The sequence below is a fragment of the Gossypium raimondii genome, chromosome 11 (assembly GCF_025698545.1).
Source record: "Gossypium raimondii isolate GPD5lz chromosome 11, ASM2569854v1, whole genome shotgun sequence".
NCBI classification, from domain to species: Eukaryota; Viridiplantae; Streptophyta; class Magnoliopsida; order Malvales; family Malvaceae; genus Gossypium; species Gossypium raimondii.
The window spans coordinates 48,260,373-48,278,562 of record NC_068575.1 but is presented as its reverse complement, the minus strand read 5'-3'; the positions used below and the strand labels follow the sequence as shown (position 1 = coordinate 48,278,562).

At 30.9% G+C, this 18,190-nt stretch overlaps 2 protein-coding genes across 2 annotated transcripts; both read right to left on the bottom strand.

Moving 5' to 3' along the window:
* Positions 1-679: 679 nt before the first annotated feature.
* Positions 680-2,150, bottom strand: LOC105803453 (1-aminocyclopropane-1-carboxylate oxidase). Its single transcript, XM_012635658.2, has 4 exons — positions 1,944-2,150; positions 1,622-1,848; positions 1,213-1,546; positions 680-1,119 (listed from the first exon to the last, which is right to left on the bottom strand). Exons 1-4 carry the CDS (start codon positions 2,046-2,048, stop codon positions 853-855), a joined length of 933 nt encoding a protein of 310 aa, XP_012491112.1. The 5' UTR covers positions 2,049-2,150; the 3' UTR covers positions 680-852.
* Positions 2,151-12,019: 9,869 nt separating this feature from the next.
* LOC105801499 (hypothetical protein) lies at positions 12,020-13,304 on the bottom strand. Its single transcript, XM_012632780.2, has 2 exons — positions 13,142-13,304; positions 12,020-12,982 (listed from the first exon to the last, which is right to left on the bottom strand). Exon 2 carries the CDS (start codon positions 12,962-12,964, stop codon positions 12,311-12,313), a length of 654 nt encoding a protein of 217 aa, XP_012488234.1. The 5' UTR covers positions 12,965-12,982; positions 13,142-13,304; the 3' UTR covers positions 12,020-12,310.
* Positions 13,305-18,190: the final 4,886 nt, after the last annotated feature.

Below are 18,190 nucleotides of genomic sequence, written 5' to 3'. Positions count from 1 at the left end.
ACACCAATTCAATACTTTATATAATGTTTTTTACGGAGTTTGATGTCGCTCAACTTAATGACACCAATTCAATTAGAAAATTATATAAAAAAATAATTTATGTATTAAATGCAATATATTTATAAGGTTGTTTTAATAATTTAACTTTTCTTTTAAAAAATAAAACTATTTTTATTACCCACTTCTTCCGTTTTCACATTTGAAAAAACTACGTTTAGTCCTCCAAACTATAACTAAAATTACTTTATTTTTTCTAAAATTTTTAATCTAATTATTTAAAAAACAGAAATAAATAATCATTAATTAATTTCACTCACAAAATGAGTAGAGGTGGTAAAATACGCTCCACCTAAATTAAAAATCTAAACTTAAAAACTCTAAACTCAAATTTAATAATCAAATTATAATTAAATATTAGTTTTATTTTAACAAAATTATAAGTAAACCCTAAAATTCAAATTAAACCCTAAAAAGTTAACATTATTACCTTGGAATATCAAAATATAAATGTTTTGTCAAATACAAATTAATACCGAATTAGACAAAAGAATAACACATGAACCATATTAAAAAATGTCAAACTCATGTACCAAATGGTATATTGGTTGGTTGGATTCAAGAGGAAAAGGATTATGTTTTCTGTGAATCTAATAAGTCAATTAAAAAGAAGAAGATAGTATGAATATATAAGATAAAGACTATTGTAATTGATGCTGCTGTTTACAACAATAATGGACAAAATCTACTTCATATCAAACTTCTTTATTTGTGAGCTTTATTTTTTAACGAACTACTAAAACTTGAAAAATAGATACGTCCTTCATTGTTATTTCTGTATCCAACTCCAGTATATTAAGCAGTTGCAGTGGCTTTCATGGCTTCAAACCTTGGTTCTTTGGCCTGGAATTTCATTCCAGCATATAGCTTCATATAATCTTCGAACACAAATTTGGGGTACCATTCCTTCTTCTCTTCTGCTTCATTCTCCACCAGAGCTGGTGCTGGGTAGATAATGGCGTCACTCCCTGGGTTGTAAAACGAAGCTATCGACATGCGAGACCCTTGGGTTTGGGTCATCACACGGTGCTCCACACTCCTGTATCTGCCATTGCTGATCACCTGCAAATTCAACATTTCAGTTTTTCAAGTTTCTAATAAAATAAAGTGCATTGGGCTAGCTAGAGGTTGTCGGTGAGAAATTGAGATGCAGACCTCGAGCTGATCCCCGAGGTTGATGACAAAGGAGTGACGCATAGGGGGAACATCCACCCATTCCCCGTTTTTAAGAATCTGGAGGCCGCCCACAATGGGGTCTTGGAAGAGTAAGATTATGCCACCAGCATCTGTATGAGCGCGGAGTCCCTTGATTTTGTCTGGTGTGGGGCATGGTGGATAGTTGCTAACTTTGGTGCCAAAGGTTGGACCCTTTGAACCATTGAAGGCCATTTTCAGGTATCCCTTCTCTAGTCCAAGATTCTCGCAGAACAAGTCTAGTAGTTCCTCGGCTAGGTTCTCCAATTTCACTGCAAATTCTTTCATCACGTTCCTGCAATTTATTTATTGGACTAAAGTGTCAGCTAAAGCCAATGATAATATAATAATCATGCATATATATATTGACCTGTATTCATCGGTGAGATCTGGGATTTCAGCCACGTTGGATTGAGGGAGATGGCGTATGTAAAATGTGCTCTCCCAGTCCATATCAGTGACCTCAGCTTGGAGACCCTCAAGGGCCTTGCTTGCTACCAGTTCCTTGAACCTCTGCTCCATGCACTTCTTGTAATGCTCTTTTGTCAACCTTTCCACAGTATCCAGAAAATCATGGGGTATTCCATGGTTCAGCACCTGAAATCCAATCGACATATTAATACCCCCCCTCCCCACATTACCAGTATCTCCAGGCAAAAGAAAAAAAAGTAGAATGCTTTTGATACATATACCTGAAAGAAGCCCCAGTTTTCACAGGCATCATTGATTTTGTCCATGGTTGTTGATCGCTCAGCACCATTGAGCTTCTCCAAGTTGATCACAGGGAAAGTTGCCATCTCTCTTTCCTTAAAATTCGCTCGGAACTCTCACTGATCTTTTAGTTTCGAATGGATGTTAAAACTTAGCTCAAGACTTTCTTTAATGCAGAATGGAAGGAAGGTGTAGGGGGGTATTTATAGAAGTTTCACAAAAGTGAGGTTTTGAGGACTGGAAAAATAATAGTAGAAGTAAGGAAATAAAATTCAAAGGTGAAATTTTGTTACTGGACGTTGTGTTCAATTTTATTTTGAATTTTCAAAATATTTTTATTTATTTGGTACTAGTTTTGAAACAAAATGATTTTTAATATTTAAGTATTTTAACTTTAATTGCTTTCACATTAAACAAGTCTTACCTAAGCGGCTTCACAGCCTCGGAGCAGCGGACCGTCAAATAACCTAAAATCTTAGCATTTGATAATTAAAAAATCATGTATTTGTTATGGGGTCTGAAAAATTGAATGAATTCTACTAGCATTCCATGGACACAGTTGAAGAACCAATTTTGGAATAAGGAAACCATCTTCATATTATCACTTAACCCAACATCATTTTTAAAAATATTATAAATATGGTTATAAAAGTATTATATGTTAAGGGAATTAGAAATTTACTAAAAGCTTTTTTAATAAAACAATAAATATCGTTTCAAGAGTCTTTTTTATATATATATTTTTAAAATTTAGATCAAATATATATATATATATATATACTTAGAAATTGATATTGTTAGGAAGAATAACTACGAAGTCCGAAGACATGAAGAATATTAAAAAAAATCTAAATATATATATACATTTAACTAAAATTATGGGCTAAATTAGGCATATATGCCAAAAAAAATTATTTTTAAACTTAGAGAAATAGGTCGATTTTGGAGAGAGAAAGGGAAAACGCGTCCAGTTGTGTGAACTTTTCGCCAACGGTCAATTCCAACGGTTTTTTGAACGTTGGTTGGCAATGGTAAAAAAATTAAAGGGCCCAACAGTCATTTTTATCTATAAATACCATGCCATTTTTATTTTTCACTCAAATTCAACTCTCTCAATTCTTTCTAAAATCTCTTGATTCTCTCAATTTTCTCAAGTTTTATTCTAAATTTTCTGATACGCTTGTTTAAAAATATTATTTTTTAACTATTTTGTATTTTATTCGTTTCAATTAAATTTTCACGAATGGCAACCTCTCTAATTTGTTTCGATGACAAGCACATTTCCACCACTCAAGCGATAAAGGTAAGACAATTTTAATTTCACTATTTTCAATTAAGTTAAATTTAAAAAAATTTATTTTTAAAATGTTTTAAATTAATTTATTTTGTCAGTATAAATAGACAAATAATTGTGTTTTAGAGAGGTTCAAACATAACTCGTCGAAGAGACCAGATATCGAAATTCATGGTTACTTGCAAGACGCGAGATTCTTGCAGGCGTCTCACATGCTCAGGGGCTGCAAACTTGATCCTATACTCATCAGCACGTTGGTGGAAAGTTGGAGGTTCGAGACACACACTTTTCATCTTTCATGCAACGAGTGTACAATCACACTCGAGGACATAGCTTTACAACTGGGTTTACTGGTGGATGGGCCAGTCGTTATGGGGTCAACGATCATTCTCGGTAAAGAGGATCTTTGTGAGGCATTTTTGGGAAAGGTGTCAAATAGTTTTTACGATGGTCGATACATATTAATTGGTTGGAAAGGAATTTCAAAGATCATCCTAAGGACGCGCCCAACGTCGTCAAAGAACAATACGCCTGAGCATTCATCCTTAGGCTAATTGGGGGCGTTCTAATGCCCGATAAATCTCAAAATTTGGTACATATAAGGTGGCTACTACACCTAGTCGACTTCAAAGAAAGCGAACGAATGAGTTGGGGATCAGCCGTGTTGGCCATGTTGTATCGGGAGTTGTGTTGAGCTGCAAAACCGGATAAGATGTCAATCGGTTGTTGCTTGTTTCTGCTGCAGTCATGGGCCTGGTGGTGGTTACCAATTTTTTGTCCCCAAGTGAACGAACCATATACGTTCCCATTGGTGACAAGGTAAAAATCATTTTATAATAAATATGGAGTTTGTATAGTAATGGTTTTTTTTATTATATGTTTAAATTAACGTATCGCCTGAATATGTGGAACCATGGATATAGTTACGTGGGACAACTAGAGTAGCTCGAAGATGAATATTGCTATTAGATCAACACTCAAAACCCAAGGTTTGTTATTGATTTTTTCAAACATATAATAAATACGCAATTAATTTTAATTTAAAATTCTGTACATAACATGATTTACAATTGTTCATTACAGTTTGAATGGTTGTTATATATACGTCGATCCGGACATCATAGAGTGCGTCCCACTAGAGATTTTGGCCATTTGGAGTATGTGGGACGCGAAGGTGGAGTTTCATGAATTGGATCGTGTGATATGACAGTGACTCACAGTGAGCTTCTTAAGCTCACTCAAGCTCACTCCTTAGTTTACTGTCTTTTCAAATAACCAGCGAGGTTAGGATTCGGATTCGACAATCGAAGGGGTATCTCGAATAATTTTTAATAAACGTATTATTTTTAAACTTAATATTTAAACTTAATATTTAAACTTTTTGTTATTTTGGACTATAATGTTTTGTTTGGATTGTGGCATAGGACTTTAATTTGGGATTATTTTGGTGTGCATGACATTTAAGATTTAAACTGGCTAAACTTGAAATTTTATTTAATTATGCAAGCAACTTGGTTTTAATTAAAATTTGTCAAATAATGAGTTTTAAAAAGTAAATAAGTTGGAAATCGACTAAGTTTTCACAAATCATCAACCTTTGCAAAGTATATATTATATTTAAATCAATTTTTTTTTATGTTTGAAACTCATATGTTTTTGCAAAACTAAGAGATTCACACGACTTTATATAGAAAGATAAGCAAATGGTTTTCAAAACATGTCATTTTACAAGGCTATTTTGGTGGTCAATGTAATCTTTAGAATCTGGTCATAACGTCTAGGCCGGGGTTAGGAGGTTACACCACAAGTGGGATCAGAGGATTGACAAGTATCCTATAGGAGTATAGTAAAATATTAAAAAAAGAAACACATGGCCATATTTTAAGTCTGCTTGTGAAATAAATAAAAAAAAGTACACTACCAATATACCAAATACTAACCCTATTTACTAAATTAAAATTAATATAACATCAAAATTAAAATCCAAATTTAAAACTTGAAATTAAAAAATTTAACACAGTTAAAATCCAAAATTAAAACCAAAATTATCTTAAATTTTAAAATAAAATAAACAGAATTAAAATAAAAATAAAACATATAAAATGACTTTTTTTATTAGACATATAAAAAACATACAAAATGACTTAAATGTAAATATGTAAATAAAAGAAGATAACTATGTGAAAACAAAAAAAAAATACTAAAATGGAATTATTTAAATGAAATAAGAACTTGAACATAACCGTGTAGGATTTTTTTGTCCTTTTCTTTTCATTTTTTTCTTCGTATTTGTTTAAAAAACACATTCTTTTTCTTTGCAAGTCTTCCTCTTTCTTGATGAAATCGTCTACTGCCAAATATGTATCATTTATTGCCATTTCTACCCTTCATCTTTTGAAAAATCCTACCCTCACGATGAGATTATCTCATGATATAAATCAGGATATGATCACTCTAGACACCTACTAGCAAAACCTCTTCAAACCATGGGATCAGCCGTACATGAAACTTTGAATATGTATGAATTGGAACTTATTAAATAAATAATAGGAGGTTTTATCCGCTCCATCTTCCTTAAACATTTAGTCAGAAATTAATTTATTAAATACTGGAACATATTTGTATTAAGAAAAGCGTGAGATAAATGGCAGAATGCCGCCATGCATGTTGTGGTCGTCGGCCCAAAACCTGGAATTCCTAAGCAAACTCTATCTACTTAAATATCTACACGTTCGCTTGTATTGGATCTACAACGTCATGCTTATTTCATCATCCATTAATTTAACTTCCCATTAGATAATGGTAATTAAAACGAAAACACCCTGCTTCTACCTTCTTGTCTATCAAAACCCTCTCAGTTAACACCTTACTTACCTTTTTACGAATATTGCATACTTTTTTTAGCATTAATTTTATTATCATATAATACCATGTCTAAAACTATTTATAATCTCTTTCTAATCTTTAAATAGGAGGACAATACGTTTCAGCGCACTTAAACCAACGTTCTTCTGCATCAGCAATATTACTGATGCCAATCGAACTAACACTCAATCAAATATTGCATAATCAAAATTATGCATGAACTTTAGTTTGGTATAATTATACACGTAAAAATCTAATTATAATTTAAATGTATATTTGAAACTTTAGTTTTGATTTAATCCTATACATATTCAAATAAATAAATACATCGATGAAGAAAGTCGATAAGTATGAAGAGAGCCAAGAAGCAAACACAATGATAATGTCTGTATTTGATGAAATTCAAAGAAAGTGGGAATGGGAAGTTTCAGATTTCTCACGTTTTCTTAAACTTCAAAGAACAAATTCTTAGTCAAGGAAGTACAAAACGACACGTATTGCCTTGATAAGTTATATACCAAATTGCAACATCAGATTAATACCGATAGGCTATAAGGTGTTTATCTCTTTGTTCTTTCAGATGGCCCCGAAGCCGTTACGATTTTTTTTTTGAATTGCAATAACAAAATAAAGTTTGAATAACAAATACAACTAACGTAATTTGAATCCAAATTATATTTAGGATGATGAACATTCTTAATCTTCCAGCCATCACATAAAGTTGGTGGCCTTTCTTCCTTTTTTAGGATTATATTTATTATGGGATTTCTTTTAAAATAATGATAGAGGTCATGGTTATCTATCAATTTAACTTGACACTGTTATTAATTAAAATTTTCAACATAAAATTGTATCAATTTCCACCTACTTGTTTGTTTTCTTCTTTGATTATATAATATATACATACAAATATATTTCAATTATATCCATATAAATATATTTATATGTAAATATAAGTTTTAAAATTATTAATTAGGTTCAATAATTTAATCTAATAACTACTAATTTTAAATGAAATTATAAGAAAAAAATTTAAAATTGTTTTAAAATATCAAATTTTGGTCCCAACCAATATGGGCTAGTACACACCGGTACAAGCCAATGTTGATTGAAATAGGTCAAAACACATCGAAGTAGTCAAAATGCACCGTAATTTTAACCAAAATGGAACATAGATAAGTTGATACCAGTTTAAGACTAGAACAATACGTACTGACCGATATGACCAATACTGATACAATATTATAACAGTCTGGTTTTAGTTAAATCGGAACGGTGGTTTCGGAATCACAAATCTGAGGTCGAAAAATTATTTTAATATTATTTTTGGTATTTACAGCATGTGATTATATATGTGTGAAATTTTCGTAAAGAAATTTTACTGTTTGAATGCTTAATTCGGTAAAAAGGACTAAATCGCGTAAAGCGTAAAAGTTGTGTTCTATTAGCTAAATTTATTAAATAGCTATAGAACTTTAGTGTGGAAATCCTTATTTGGTAATTAGCCCATTAAAGAGATAGTGGAATATGATGGTTTGGCATTTTGTGTAATAAATAATGTTTATAAAGGTTAATTATGTAAATTGGTTAAAAATGACAAAACAAATAAAACAAAAAGGCAAAGTTATCATCTTTAACCATTATTCAACCGAAAATTGAAAGAGAAAGAAGCCACGGAAGCTTGAACTTTCGGCCAACCCCATTTTGCTTGTATTTGAGTATTGTTTGTCTCGTTTTTGATAATTACGTTTTTGAGATCGTTGCTTCGTGTTCTAGCTAGCCCATGCCCTAGTTTTTGAATTGGTGGATGAATTTGTGAGTTGTCATTGATGATAGCTTGATTTTTTTGAATGTTGATGATGGAAAATGAATAATTGTTGATAGATTAATATGTTTTGTAAAGTGATTTTTGACAAAAATGTCAAATAGGGATTAAATTGTGAAATATGACAAATTGAGTGGTTGAAATGTGAAATAAATGAAAGTTTTGGGCTTCTAGGGGCACTATAGTAATTCGGCTAAGCTTGGGTTATATTGAATTGTGTGAATTTTGTGTATTTGTGAAATAGGGACTAAATTGAATAAATGTGAAAATTTAAGGGATAAAGTGAAAAAATATCCAAATAGATATTTTTGGATGAAATTGAATGAATAGGTGATTAAATGAGTTAAATTTGAATTCATATAGATCAAGAAAGAAAGAAATCGGATTTAGATCGGGTGAAATCGAAAGTTGACGAGTAGTTGATCCGATCCGTTCGTTTACGTACGAGGTAAGTTCATAAGTAAATATATGTTTTTGAATTCAAAAGTATATGTTTTAAATATTGTCGAATTGATTTATATGTAGATATATACATTGCCGAATTGATTTGTATATGTATATATATTATCGAATTGATTTGAGATCCCGTATAAGACCATATCTGGGATATGGCATCGGCATCGATTTGAGATCTCGTATAAGACCATATCTGGGATATGGCATCGGCATTGATTTGAGATCCCATATAAAACCATATCTAGGATATGGTATCGGCATTGATTTGAGATTTCGTATAAGACCATATCTGGGATATGGCATCAATATGAGACTTCGTGTAAGACAATAGTTGAGCTATTGGCATCGATATGAGATTTCCATGTAAGACTATGTCTGGGACATGACATTTGTACGATACATTATGTACGAGTTTTCCCGAGTATCCTTAGTATTTCAAGTGGTTCAACGGGTAATCCAAAGATTATGTAAAAGAAAAGACAAGGTATGATCATGTTGAAAGGATACAGGTATGTACGAAAAATTCATGAGTAATGAACTCGATGTATATTGGACATTTGGCAATAATGTAAATGAGTAAGTCATATTTATGAGAATGATCTTGTGATGACCTTGTGATTATAGGTCTATACTTATGAGGTATAAATGTGTGGTAAATTTGATTGATGATTGTGTGAGGTTTTTAGGCCAAATTAAATTGAGACATGATATGTTTAAGTTTTTATTGTTGATGTATAGGTGAAATTGGCCAATGAATGGCATGTAAATATATGATAATGATTAACTATTGGAATGGCTAGTTATTGATATGCTTTGGTGTTATGTGTGTCTAAATAAATGTTAATACAAAGAAATCATGAAAGAGTAAAATTTGTAAGAAAACAGTTTTGGACAGCAGCAGTTGTATAAATTTAAAAAATCACCAAAAATTGTGGGAATTGCATTAGAGGTTTAATAAGACATGAAATTAAATCTTATTGAGTCTAGTTTCACATAGAAGAAACGGTGTAAGCAAAAGAATCTCGTATTATGAGATATTTGAATTTTTGTGAGATAATGTCAGAATGATTTTGGAATCCCCTGTTCTGACTTTGGAAAATCATTAAAAATTGTATAAAAAGAATTATGGGTTAGAATTTATATGATTAAAATTATTAATGAGTTTATTTTCAAGAGAAACAAACGGGAATATCATCTGAATCCCGTACTATGAGATAATTAATTTTTAGAGAATAAGGATCGGAACTGTCAGATAGCAGAACAAGGATCACTTCGAAGAATTAAATCTACTTATTGGATAGACCAAAAATTCTAAAAATTTTATGGTAAGAAGATATGTGAGCCTAGTTTCAGGAAAATCAAGCGGATCCTAATTTGGAGTTCCGTAGCGCAAGATATAAATAATTTAGTGACTATGACCGAGTAGACAGCTTGATGTGAGCATGAGTAAATAGTGGAACTATGTGCAATTTTGATTGTATTATCTTGAGAACATGTTGTGAGGATTGGTAAAAGCATGTTAACAGATTGCTTATTATTTACATACCAACTTACTAAGCTATATAGCTTACCCCCTTTCTTTTTTTTTCCTATAGTGTCATAGATACTAGCTCGAGTTGGAGATCGTCGGAGATTCTATCACAGTATCAAGCTATTGATCGGTATCAACGTATTCAAGCATTTTTAATTTTATGGCATGTATAGGGACTCAGTCATTTTGTGTATGAGTTATTATGTTTTGGTTTGTAATGGTTAAAAGTTTGATTTATGTGTAGCCATGTAACTTGGCTTATATTGGCTAATTGGCTGTAAGCCTACATATATATATTAATTATATGCCAATGTCTTGTGATGTGAGTTGTGTTTGCATGATACATGATGAGTTGTGGGTATGGCCTAAATTCCTAATGGTTGTATGTGCTAGAAGTCTTGATGTCCAATGGCTAAGTTTTGCTCAATGGTATGGTTTGTTAATTAGATATAATTATGCTCGTATAAGAGTTGTTGATGATGCATATGTATAAATAGTTTTAAATTGAATGAAAATTTTATGGCTCGGTTTTGTATGGTTACTTGTGTTTAAGACCGGTAATGCCTCGTATCCTGTCCCGGCGTCGGACATAGGTAAGGGGTGTTACAAGTATTGACTACCACCACTTCAAAACTTCATGGGCATGAAATGACTTGAATTACATTAATATTTAGGGTAAACTATAGAATTAGCCAACCAACTATTAGCGTGTTTCTATTTTGGTCACTCAACTATGAAAATTTTCAATTTAGTCACTGACTTTTTAGATCATTTCTATTTTGGTTACTGACATTTTTTATTGTTTCTATTTTGGCTGCTCACCATTAAATGATTAGCGAAAATGATGATGTGGTCTTTTTCTAACTGGTATAATAACACATTTAGTCCTCAATACTTACACATTCTATCAATTTGAACCTCAAACACATATGCTTAAATATAAATTATATATTATGAAAAAGTACAAAAATATAATATTATTTTATATATTACAAGTGTTTATATTTAATTATAATTATAAGGCTCAAATATGCATTTACTCTCTCTCAACTTAACACCTTCTTCCAAGTTGGTACTTATAATTTTTTTGTCCCAAGTTGGTACCCAAGTTTTCATTCTGTCATGAGTTTTAGTACTTTTTATAACAATGTTATATTACATGACACTCTCAAGTTGTGACACATTGCATTGATGATGTCATAATCTATTTTATAGAAACATGCATCTATTTTTTTAAATAAAAATCTAAAATTCAAGTTAGAAAAATCAAAAACCTAGAAAATTTACATCTTTTAAAAATAAATTGCAAACAAATTAGATGAAGATAAATTTTACCAAAAAAAAATTATGCTTAGAGATGGGTTTCGATTATTACATGATTCTTCAAGTTGATAAGAATGCAAAAGATGATGATTTGAAAAAGGCTTATAAGAGGCTTTTTCGTTTTTATTTTTATTTGTTAGGTTTTATAGGAAAATTTGAGTTTCTCTGTTGAGAATGCTATTAGCACGATCATGAATGAAGTTCATAAAAAAAAACACAAATTTATTGAGTTTTGGAGGGTTCTAAGTTTTTGGGTTTATCAAAATCACAAATTTACATATAAGTTTATCAAGATCTAATTATATGTGTTTGAGGATCAAATTGATAGGATTTCATAAAATGTATAAGTATTGATGACTAAATGTGTTATTGTACCAATTAGAAAAAAGCTACATTATTACTTCATTAACTATTTAACAGAGAGTGACCAAAATAGAAACAAACTAAAACGTGAGTGGCCAAAATAAAATAATCTAAAACGTTAGTAACTAAATTGAAAATTTTCTTAATTGGGTGATCAAAATAGAAACACACTAATAATTGGGTGACTAATTTTATAATTTACCCTAATATTTATATGAAAATTACATATTTAGAACATAAATGTGTGTTTAAAAATAAGATGCAATAAATAATGAAATTATGGTTTAAAATTAATTAAGAATAATAACACATGAAATATGTACGATATTAAAATTAAAAAAAATATTAAATTGTAAGTAAAACAAAATTTAAACATGTAAGTACATATAAATGAGAGTACTAAATGTAATTGTTTATGATGATGTGACCATTAATTTTAAATTAATATTGAATTAATTTATAATACCAATTCAATAAGAAGGAAAAATGTGATCAACTCATCGGTCCCTCGAGGAATTTGGGCTCATAGAGATACCCAAAGTTAGCTGTTGGCTTTGTCCAAATTAAGTGCAGAAAAATTTTACATGCCATTGGGAATGGAATGAAGAATTGATGACGCAAATGAAGATGTTGTTGTGGTAGAGTGCATGTAAAATTCAAAAGAATATTTTCAGACCCCATCTCAATTAATCTAGAAAATATCAAGAATATCCAGGATGGAACGGTTGCAAACAGGGCAGGATCCACGGTTGAGGCACACTTCCCTGGAACATACCCTGCAAAAGGCGTGCCCACATGGAATAAAAGCCGCTCCTTTCTTCCTCTCCATGCACACGCAGCACATCCAATCGCAGCTCCCTCCTCCTCCACCTTCATTTTCAACCACCTCTTTCCTCTGCTTCTTCTTCAGTTGCTCTTCTTGTTGTGTCCAACAATCTTCACCCTCCGTTTCTTCAATCAATCTCATCAATGTCTTTACCTGCACCGGTCTGGGACCCACGTTGTTGGTGTTGTCGTTGGTTCCCCGCAAATTACGCTCCGCGGCCAGCGCCATTGCTAAGTTCATCCCCGAGGCGGATGTCGGCGGGGTGGGTACCGCTTGCTGTTGTTGGTGGTGGTGGCGGGCCAGCAACAGGGGGACGGTGGCGCTGTTTACGACATTGAATCGGGTGGTGGTCCTGGTAATGACTTGTTGTGATTGAGGTGTTTCTTCATCTTCGTCGAGGATTGAAATGGTGGAAATTCTGGGTCTGGGATTCCATGTGGCTCCACAGCAACCCATCCCCATTGCCTTCAAACCTAACTTCTGTTTCAGATTCTTCCACTTGGTTATTCTGCTCTCCATTTCTTCCGCTCGGTGTTTCTACATGCACAAATGTTTAATATGATGATCATTCACTCTGCAAATTTAAAAAAAATATATATATATATATATTCAAATACAAGGAAAATCAAATGTATAGATGAGCACATGCTAATTCACTTCAATTAAAAAGAAAAAATTGGAAAGTAGAAGCAAAACCTGAGAGTGGCGATGGAGTGAAGAGTGAAGAGATGGGGATGTAATTTAAGGAGTGATACTGAGACATAAGAGAAGAGTGGGTCCATTCTCCCCAAGCTTTCCAGAAAGAAATTGAAAAAGGAAACATTGCACCCTTTTTAGTTACTGTACTCTCAAATTATTGCTTAACTTAAGCTCTCCTGCTTCTTCAGATTCATATACAGTATTGCAAATATTAATAAAAACATGTAACCATCAATGGAGGATATATGGGTGTTTGGTGAGTGAAACTACATAGATAGCAGCCAATCATATGATGGATTGTAGGGGCAATCAAATGTTCAGTTATATACTTTGGGTCATACAACGAATGTTTTACATTTGTTAATTAGATACAATCAATTAGTCACTACTTGGAGCCAACAAAGTAGCAATACTTTATTATTATCAAACACAACAACTTTCAAACATTAAAAATATAATTACAATTATATTAATAAATTTAATTATTAAAATATTATCATATGTAAAACTAATAATTTTACACTTACACAAGTAAATCTTTCATATATATATTCTTTGAAAGGAGATGAATGGGACATCCTTTTAATTTTTGCTTCTCAAAGTCAAAAAAGCCATGAAATCCGGGCATTATGAGTTAGGTACTCCAACACCTAAATTAATCATGGAAAACGAGGGCTCAAATCTTTATTAAGTAGACAATCTCTTATGCACGATTATGGCAAAAAAAAAAAAAAGAGAGTATATGATATCAACATATATAGTTAATACATTTATAGTCAAAATTAAGGTATGATGTTAAATTTAGTTTTCAATGATTATATTTTTTTTGTTAATTTTAGTTTTATTCTTTTTTAGTTAAGTTTAATCATTAGTCTTTAGAAAAAGAGTTAAATTATTATTATTTTAAATAAAAATATTAACTAAAACATTAATTCTTTAATAAGATTGGCATAGTAATCTGGTGACAATCCACGTATACTCAAGGTCGGCATGTCACTATTTATCTTATATATCACGGTAACAAATAATTTAAAGATTATAAAATGTTCAAAAATTTAAAAAAGTTAAAAGTTATATTTTTTATAAAATTCAAATTAAAGCATTAAATACATACAATTGCCATGCGAGCTAACTATGTTTTAAAATTTAACATTTTAGTTAGTATTTCTTTTGAAGAACAACAAAAATCTAAATCTTTTAAAAAGCTGATGGTCAAATTAAATTGTTTTTAAAAATCTAAATTTAACTTAAAAAAGAATAAGAATTAAATTGATAAAAAACGTAAATATTGAGTAGAGATTACGCCAAAAATTAATGTAAGTTAGCTTAGTATTAGACCCATTTTCTTGGTTTCTAAAATTATGGCGATGAACTTCGAATTCTAAATGATTAGGAGCAACATGCAATGATGATTAGTGAGTTCAGACTTTGGATCTTCCAGGGCCCTTTTCACAATTTCCCCCTAATATTTATAGCTGGTTGGTTTTGTTACTATTATAATAATTTGAAAGACGTGGATTTGATTTTATAATAACAACAACACTTACCACTGCACTTCTTTATTGAACAAAAAGAAATCAATAAACTACACACAATCTATCTATATGACCCATGATATGTATCCTGCTTATGACATTAACAAAAGGTCATACACCATTCAATTGCCCACTTAAAACAATGGTGTGGGAGAAAATAATTTTAAAATTAGCCAAATCGGCATTGATGGGCAAAAACTCATTTTTTTCAAACATGTTAAAAATTTATGATTTTTAAATTAGTTTTGGTAGGGTTGATGAAAAAGATGAGTGTAATGTTAAATACAAATTAAGTTTGATTAAATGTAAATATGACTCCATTAGGATGTTTGGTTATTTAAAATTGTGATATATATTATTCACTTGACTTAAAACATAAGTGTTATTTCTTAGTGTACCATCTTATCTTTATATAATTTAAAATGAAATATAATAGAATATTAAAATAATAAAATAAAAGTATTATTGTTTAGAAATAATATATTATTATTACTTTTAAATAATAATAAAATATATAATTTTAAATTAATATTAATATTACTATTAACATTAAAATGTATAAGAAACCCAAATATGGACAATAAAAGCGAACATAGAGAATACCAATCAAATAAGATAATTATATAATTTTATAGTTTTATATATTTTACAATTTTATATTAAATATATAAAATAAAAAAACATTACGATTTAAAAATAATAAAATATATAACTTTATATTAATATTTATATGTTTATACAATTAAAGTTAATATTTTTAAAAACTATTTAATTTTAAAATTGGACCGAGTCAATACAGACTAGGTTGACTTGATCAGATGGGCCACTGGACCCATGAACGGTTGTACTTATAATATGTGGTTGTTGGGTAAGGATTAGATGTGTCCATGGGTCGGATCGAACCCAACCAATATTTTAGGCCTGACCTGACCTGAAAAATGGGCTTAAAATTTTGTCCAAACCCGACCCAAATTAAAATGATAAAACCCGGCCCGCTTGTATTAATTTTTATATTATTTTTAATATATTTTTAAAAAATATATAATACATTAAAAATACTAAAAATATTAAAATAAATATTTTCTAACAAATTTAAAAACAATATGTATATTTAAATAACACTAACATAGGTACAACTTAACAAGTAAATGCCTCTAAAATAGTAACAAAATTAATAATAAAACAAAATTTATACAATATCCAAATAGTAACAACAAAATAATAGCTACATAATAGTGAAATGGTAGCAAAAATAGTGAAAAAAGAGAGTAAAAAACAAGAAAACAGTAAAAAAATCAAATTTTTTTTGCATATTTGGGCCGGGCTCAGGCCAAAAAGCCTTACCCGAGGCCTGAAACGTTTTCTAAACTGGTCTCTCTTTTTTTTGTCCAAGCTCATTTTCGGCCTATATTTTTACCAAAATCCTCTCACTTTTTGGGAAGGCCTTCGGGTCAAGTTGAGTGACCCGACCATTGAATAGGTTTAATGAAGATAAAATTAAAACAAAATTAATTGAAATTGAGTAAAAATAATGATATGTAAAGCAAACTTTAACATAGATTGTTAATATTTATCGAGACTACTAAATATCTTATTATTTAAAACTCATACAATAGTTACGTGATAAAGGAGCTTTCGCACGTTTACTAATTCTAGCGGACACCAAACACAAAGATCCACTTTATTAACATTTACGTAGCGGTAATTGAATTGAAATTTAACTATCCAACCAATATCCTAAAATTAGAGAATGAGTGAATCAATGCAAAATTAATTCAACTGGTAAAAAAAAGATCGAATTTTTAAAAAAAACGGTTAAAAAATATAAACTACTTTAATTATTTAATTTTTCCATAATTTTAAAATTAATTTTCATGTTTCTATTATTATTTAATTTATAATAATTAAATAAAAATAAAGATTTAATAGATTGGACCATTAATTTGATTAGGAAAATAAAAAGAAAAAGAGAAATTAGTGAATAGAGAAAGCCCAATACTTCTCAACCCAATTTGAGCCCAAAATGAGGACTAGACCCCTCCTGTGTTTTATTTAATTATTTTTTAAATTTAAATTTTAAATTTTTTTGTTAATTTTGAAAAGTCATTCTATTCAATCTTGTTTTTTTTTTTTCACTTTATTATCTTGAATTTTTTAATATTTTTATTTCTGACCAAAAGTATCATTTTTGACCCGCCCCTTTCGTGGCCAACTCATTTGCTTTATTTAAATCATCCAGGTTCTGCAAAATTCAAACAAGAGTAGCATCGACATATTTTTATTGTACTTCTGCTTATATCATGTTCGATAAGAACTGGAACGAAAATATAGGTTTGTCTATGAGTCTCAGATATGATTAAGTGTCCCACACGATTATGTTCATTCACTCTAAGCTTACGGGATTTAGAAGTACCTTCTCATATGATTTGTTTCTTCAAACCCTGCAACTGCGCATAAGTTTTTTGTCGGATGTCATCCGCAGCTTTGAACCGGAACCGCAATTTGTTTAACTCTTCGGTAGCAGCCTCAACCTTTTTTCAATTGGTTCGTTTCTTTCTTTAAAGACAGTTCAAACAGAAGAACCGAATAAGCGACCGAAAGCAGTATTAACCGAGTAAGGACATGCTACCTTCAGACCCTCTTTCCTGTCCAAACCTTGTTGAATTTCGTCCAGTTCACTCATGGTTGACTACAGCTTTTCATGAGTTTTCTTTAATTGCTTGATATCACGAATGAATTGCTTTTCATCCTTAAGTGGCAGAGTTCCATGTATCGTATCTGCTTCCGTAACAGAGGTGCTGCCAATGCTCATAAATCCAGCGAGCCAGTTGCCATTATGATCTCGCATGATATCTTCAAAAGTAACTTTTACCTCACTATCAGCGCTATAAAAAATTATTTAGCAAATAGATGCATTTCTATCGTATAGGGGTTGAAGTCGGCACCTCCTCTGGGAATCGACTTCACTTCACCAATCTTTCTTTCTTTTCAATTTCATATATTTGGCAATAGGTGATTGGTTTCTTCCAAGTACTTGTCAAGTCTTGCTTGTTATACAATTCTTAATCTGTTGTTTACTTTCAATGTATATGTGGGTGGTCAATGGAAGCTGAGTTGGAGCCCAAAAGCACCACAAAGTTTTATCCCTCTTAACATAATGTTGAATAACCAAGAATACACCATTGAATGAATGGAAAGAACCAAGAACTAAGGAAAATATGATCTACTTGTTTTATTAACAAAAGGTCTAATATCTCAATAGAGACGAGCTTGATTTATATACAGAGAGAATTAGATCAGTTATAGAGTATGGTTAGTTCTAACAGTAAACCTAGACTAAACCTCTTCTGCAACTGTATCTAACAGAAAACAACTAACTGTAAAACTAAGACAAGCTTGCCAGGTTCCAGCCAAACCATACATGTCAAAGCGCATATGTATGTATGAGAGTGAGTGAGTGAGTGTGTGTGTGTGTGTGTGTGTGTGTTTTAACATGATGGAGTGTTACCAT

Excerpts from the sequence above, each read along its gene's own strand:
- LOC105801499 (XM_012632780.2), bottom strand. The coding sequence starts at position 12,964 with ATGGAGAGCAGAATAACCAAGTGGAAGAATCTGAAACAGAAGTTAGGT.
- LOC105803453 (XM_012635658.2), bottom strand. The coding sequence starts at position 2,048 with ATGGCAACTTTCCCTGTGATCAACTTGGAGAAGCTCAATGGTGCTGAG. Across the intron at positions 1,849-1,943 it reads AAAACTGGGGCTTCTTTCAG|GTGCTGAACCATGGAATACC; the intron begins GTATATGTATCA and ends ATTGGATTTCAG. Across the intron at positions 1,120-1,212 it reads ACCTCGGGGATCAGCTCGAG|GTGATCAGCAATGGCAGATA; the intron begins GTCTGCATCTCA and ends TTGAATTTGCAG.